The sequence below is a fragment of the Pangasianodon hypophthalmus genome, chromosome 24 (genome assembly GCF_027358585.1).
Source record: "Pangasianodon hypophthalmus isolate fPanHyp1 chromosome 24, fPanHyp1.pri, whole genome shotgun sequence".
NCBI classification, from domain to species: domain Eukaryota; kingdom Metazoa; phylum Chordata; class Actinopteri; order Siluriformes; family Pangasiidae; genus Pangasianodon; species Pangasianodon hypophthalmus.
The window spans coordinates 17,167,449-17,173,448 of record NC_069733.1 but is presented as its reverse complement, the minus strand read 5'-3'; the positions used below and the strand labels follow the sequence as shown (position 1 = coordinate 17,173,448).

Below are 6,000 nucleotides of genomic sequence, written 5' to 3'. Positions count from 1 at the left end.
TGGAAATTATTTCCGTGTTCTTTAGTGCATTAATATATTTGTATTGTACGTAGGACCCTGAATCCCTGCTGTACATGTGATGCTGTGGTGCGAATACATACAGAGTGTGTAGGAACGTCTATACTTGTAGTGTGTAGTGTGCATATGTAGGGAGCAGGAAGCCATTTTGGATTGAGCCCTGGTGACAGGTGGTTTGCTGAGGAGGGTGACGGGGTCTCGGCTGGCGGAAATGTTTCGCCTCAGGGGTCTTTAAGACACACACACACACACACACACACACACACATGCGCGCGCACACACACACACACACACACAGGGATCCATCTGCTGCCTCCGAACATCAGACCTTTAGTTATGCTGATTAAGGAGCAGCGCTTCTTTGTCCGTGAGAGAGTGAGAGAGAGAGAGAGAGAGAGAGAGAGAGTAAGGAAAGGAAGTGAGGGATGATACACAGAAAAAGAAGCCAGAGGAAAGAGAGGAAGAAGAATGGAAAAAAGTAAATAAAAAAGAGAGGAGTGGTGACAGACTGACTGTAGAAAGGAAGAGAGAAAGAAAGGAAAAAAATAAATGAGAAAAAAAGAGAAACAGGAAGGAGTCAAGGGTGCGAGTAGAGAAAGAGAAAAGAGCAAAGAAGAGAAGAGAAGAGAAGAGAAGAGATGGTGAGAGAAAGAAGGGAGGAAAGCAAAAAGAAAAGGAAGAAAGGTATAGTGACAAAAGAAGGAAGAGGGAGTACACGGGAGATCAAAAGATGGATAGTGATTGAAAGATAGAAAAGAGAAAATGAAGAGAAAAATAGATGAAAGAGGGCACAAGAGATAAAGTAAGAGAAACAGGATAAAGAGAGAGTATGTGTGTGTGAAAGAGAGAGAGATCTTTTTGTTTGTTTTTGTTTTTTTTGTGTGTGTGAGAGAGAGCGAGAGAGACTGTGTGTGTGTGTGTGAGAGAGAGAGAGAGAGCGAGAGAGAGAGAGAGAGAGAGAGAGAGAGACAGCATGTGTGTGTTTGTGTGAGTGAGTGTGTGTGTGAACGAGAGAGAGAGATTGTGTGTGTGTTAGTGTGTGTGTGAGCGAGAGAGACAGTGTGTGTGTGTGTGAGAGAGAGACGGTGTGTATGTGTTTATGTGTGTGTGAGAGAGAGAGAGAGAGAGAGAGAGAGACAGTGTGTGTGTGTGTGAGAGAGAGAGAGACAGTGTGTGTGTGTGTGTGTGTGTGAGCGAGAGAGACAGTGTGTGTGTGTGTATGTGTGTGTGTGTCCTCGCAGTCTCCACTTTAACGTCACGCGCTGCGCCTCCCAAAACGAGCCACCTTCAGCGGAGCTGTTCACTCGCGCTCTCGCGCTCAGTCCGCGCGTGTACACGCACGCATACACGCACTCTGTCGCGCGACACACCATCTCTCTCTCTCTCTCTCACACACACACACACACACACACACACACGCGCGCGCGCGCGCGCGCACACACACACACACACTTACTGCCAAGCACTGAGCTTTGTCTCCTAGTGCTCACCAGAGAGAGTCGCGTGCAGGTCGCTGCGTCTCGCACGCGTTTTGGAAGAAAGCGGCGCGAGGAGGATTCTGAGCCAATCAAGAGCCGTCGCCCATGACAACCCTCTAACCGTCTTCAGGATTTTAAAAGATTTCAAAAGTGAACCGTTATTTATTTATTTTTTTTAAAACAACAACAACAACAACAACAACCAACGACAAATTAGAGTTTTCTGAAAGACCGAGGTTCTCAACTTGGACAGCTCCCGTGGTACTGCAGCTCTGTGAGTGTGTGAGTGTGTGTGTGAGTGTGTGTGTAAAACAGAGACGGTGTGTATCGGGCTAACGGTTTCCTGGGCTCGGTGTCAAATCTTGGACTCGGCTATCACTCCGGGAACATCCGGGAACATGGCCAGCCTTCTACAGGGGGAGAAGCAGCTCTTTGACAAGTTCTGGAGAGGAACGTTTAAAGCCGTGGCCACGCCCAGACCCGAGAGCGTCATCATCGCGAGCATCACCGCGCGCAGAGAAGCCAACAGGTAACAAGCTAACTTAGCTGTTAGCTAAATACACAACTTCAACCTACAAAAACAGCTTGTTTGTTTCTAAATATGTTATTACACATAAACAAGCAATAAAAATTAAATTACAACGACCATACAGAGTTAAACTCACATAGTGACATTATACATTCACACATTCATGTTTTGTTTTTTTTTTTTTTAGTTTTTTTTTTTGTTGGTTTTAGCTTAATAGTGTAATAACCACAGCTTTTTTCTTTCTTTTTATTATTTTTATTTTGTTATTGTCAATTTGATTTAGTTTAAAAGTGATTTTTTAAAAAAAAATAATGTCTATTTCTTCATTGTACATTCATCCATTTTAAAATTTTGATTTTTTTAAAAAATGTAACCAGATTTTTTTTTTTTTTGGAGCAACCTGCAAATTAATTCATTTTGTCACAAAATTCTAAGTTTCTTCTTCCAAAAAGCATCACAAACTGTGTTTTTACTTTAACAGACGAGTAAAAATACTTTATTTCTTTTCACATTTTATGGCTTGGCAACTTTATGGAGGGATTTCAGTCTATTGATGTTTTCATTTGATCATATTTTGTTAAAAAAAAAATAGATCCCATTATTTCACTGTCATTGAAAAAGAGGTTTATTTTATCAACTACACAAAAAAAAAAAAAAAGCACCAAGCTGAAATCAAAATTATTGTGAGTTATGTATAAGCAGTGCTAGTCAGTTTTAGTCCATTTAGATTTTTTTTCCCAACAAAATGTCTTTTAAATTGTCTGTAAAATGAAGGCAGAAACAACCCAGAATCCTTTTGCAGGATTTGCGGTTTAATAGCAGAGGTGCCAAAATGATTTAAAATCATCTACAGGGTTTAAAAATACTTCTTCCCGACGGAAGTTACGTTGATGAGATGAAGTGACTAGCGCTCGGCTATCAGTTCTTGTTATCTTAATTTTCTGAGTGGTTTCAGTTTCAACGTTTGTCTAAAACTCCTTCAGGTATTTCCATGGACATTTTGTCTTTTCCTCTATGATACTGATGTTACAGTAATCTGAAATGTGTTACATGGGAATTTGAGTCCTAAAATAACAGTATTTTAATTTGAAAATCAACAGCACATTGAACAAAAATGAACAAAAATGACTTTAATTATCTAAACACAATATATTTTGAACACTTAACACATCATATCTGTTATTTATTAGTATTATGATCGACACACACTTTACATTTAGGTTCAGTCGGTTATTGTTCAGCATCTGAACCCCTTTTGTGTCCTGTGAATGAGACTATGGACTTATTCTTTAATTGTGATTGCTAAAAATATTTTTTTTGCAAGTATGTCAATATTTTATGAGGTTGTTTTCGCTGATCTACACTAGATTCCACTAGAATTATTAAAAAAAAAATAATAAGTAAGGACGTGTTTATAACTCGTCCAATGGTACACACACAAAAACTGTACACACACAATTACACGTACGTTGACAGGCAGAATTTATTTTCAAGTCCTGTAAGTTCCTTAAAAATATTCTATAAGATGTTTAGACTTGAAAATGAGAGAAAACATTATTTTCTGTTGTTATTTCGGAAAGCTACCAAAAGCTAATTTTGGCAAGAGATGAAGATTTACAATGACAGGATGTGATAAAGCTGATCTGAATTTAACTTTACGTAAATGCGAAGCGATGTGACGATGACCCAAAATGGAGGAAACGCGCCTTAGGAGTTAGCTTTGTCTAGTTTTTCAGTAACACGACAAGCTGCGCCTTATTTTTTTTTGTCTTAGTAACATGAATTATTAACAATTTACGCAGCACGTTGTATAAAATAATACACTAGGGGCGGGGATAAGATTCCTTTGGCTTTCAATATGACATCTTCTGCTACATTCTTATCTCTTATTGTAAGCAGAGACGGTGATAAAAACGTTATTTTGATGACGTCTGTCATTTATCGCACGAGGAAATGATCACGTCATTACCTCATTAAGGAATAAAGAAGGAAATTTGCCTGAAATTACAAGATTGCTGCATGACTGTGTGTGTGCGTGTGTGTGTGTGTGTGTGTGTATTTTGAGAGTCTTTGTTCCCTACTTTTCAAAGGTCAGCTGTTGTATTATTTGCTTTGAGTGCAGGTCAAGAGACAGAGAGAGAAAGCGAGTTCACTCCTGCTCTGTCTGCACTCGTTCGTGTGTGTGTGTGTGTGTGTGTGTGTGCGTTTGTTGAAAATCTCAAACAACTCGATCCATTATCGCAGCCTGAGATGCTGCAGGTGTTTTTTCACACACACCGAACATCTCTAAAAAAATAATAAAATAAAATAATAAAAATGTGCTTCCGTCTCAGAAATTATAAAGTGTGTGTTCAGGTTTTAACACACACACACACACACACACACACACACGCAGTTTGAGGATACACAAGGGCACTAGGATAACGGAAGATCACACACACATGCACAAACACACACATTTATCATGGTGTATAGGCAACAACAACAAAAAAATCATCCACATCTGGATGTATATACGCACACACACCTTCTCCGCTTGTTTTTTTTTAAAATTTATGCCACAATTCTCGATTCTGATTGGTCAGAAAGTGTTGATTACTTTTCAGCAGCTCTGACAGTAGCGCAGGTTTATATTAATGTGCTCATTCTAATACATTATTGTTTCTATAGTAACAGCTCATTCACAGGGACGGTCGATGCTCCACAGTTCAAATGTTTATTTAACATTTATGGAAGGAGTCTCCAGTGTCAGCGCTTTGTAACAGTCAGTAAGTTTTCCGACTTTGTCAGGACAGACGAGTTTACGCTTTGCTGTTTCTCGGTAACATGACAAGCTGCGTTTTCTTTCTGTTTTCTGTCAACCTCTCTGTCTCTCTCACTCACTCTATATCATTCCCTCTGTCTGTCTCACTCGGTCTGTCTCACTCTGTCTCACTCAAACTGTCTCTCTCACTCGGTCTGTCTCACTCTGTCTCTCTCACTCTGTCTCTCTCACTCTGTCTGTCTCACTCTGTCTCTCTCATTCTGTCTCTCTCACTCTGTCTCTCTCACTCGGTCTGTCTCACTCTGTCTCTCTCACTCTGTCTCTCTCACTCTGTCTGTCTCACTCTGTCTCTCTCATTCTGTCTCTCTCACTCTGTCTCTCTCACTCGGTCTGTCTCACTCTGTCTCTCTCACTCGGTCTGTCTCACTCTGTCTCTCTCACTCTGTCTGTCTCACTCCGTCTGTCTCACTCTGTCTCTCTCACTCTGTCTCTCTCACTCTGTCTCTCTCACTCGGTCTGTCTCACTCTGTCTCTCTCACTCTGTCTCTCTCACTCTGTCTGTCTCACTCGGTCTGTCTCACTCTGTCTCTCTCACTCTGTCTCTCTCACTCGGTCTGTCTCACTCTGTCTCACTCAAACTGTCTCTCTCACTCGGTCTGTCTCACTCTGTCTCTCTCACTCTCTCTCACTCAAACTGTCTCTCTCATTCTGTCTTTCTCACTCACTCTATATCATTCACTCTGTTTCTCTCATTCTGTCTGTCTCACTCTGTCTCTCTCACTCTGTCTGTCTCACTCGGTCTGTCTCACTCTGTCTCTCTCACTCTGTCTGTCTCACTCGGTCTGTCTCACTCTGTCTCTCTCACTCGGTCTGTCTCACTCTGTCTCTCTCACTCTGTCTCTCTCACTCAGTCTGTCTCACTCTGTCTCACTCAAACTGTCTCTCTCACTCGGTCTGTCTCACTCTGTCTCACTCAAACTGTCTCTCTCACTCTGTCTCTCTCACTCTGTCTCTCTCACTCGGTCTGTCTCACTCTGTCTCACTCAAACTGTCTCTCTCACTCGGTCTGTCTCACTCTGTCTCTCTCACTCTGTCTCACTCAAACTGTCTCTCTCATTCTGTCTCTCTCACTCACTCTATATCATTCACTCTGTTTCTCTCACTCAGTCTGTCTCACTCGGTCTGTCTCACTCTGTCTCACTCACTTTGTC

General features: G+C 41.3%; 1 protein-coding gene across 1 annotated transcript in view; it reads left to right on the top strand.

The window, feature by feature from the left end:
- Window positions 1-468: 468 nt before the first annotated feature.
- srrm4 (serine/arginine repetitive matrix 4) overlaps window positions 469-6,000 on the top strand; it is a 72,716-nt gene continuing 67,184 nt past the window's right edge. The window contains exon 1 of the mRNA XM_026931479.3: window positions 469-2,025. Within this exon, the coding sequence (XP_026787280.3) occupies window positions 1,895-2,025 (131 nt within the window). The 5' untranslated portion in view covers window positions 469-1,894. The remainder of the gene's footprint in view (window positions 2,026-6,000) is intronic.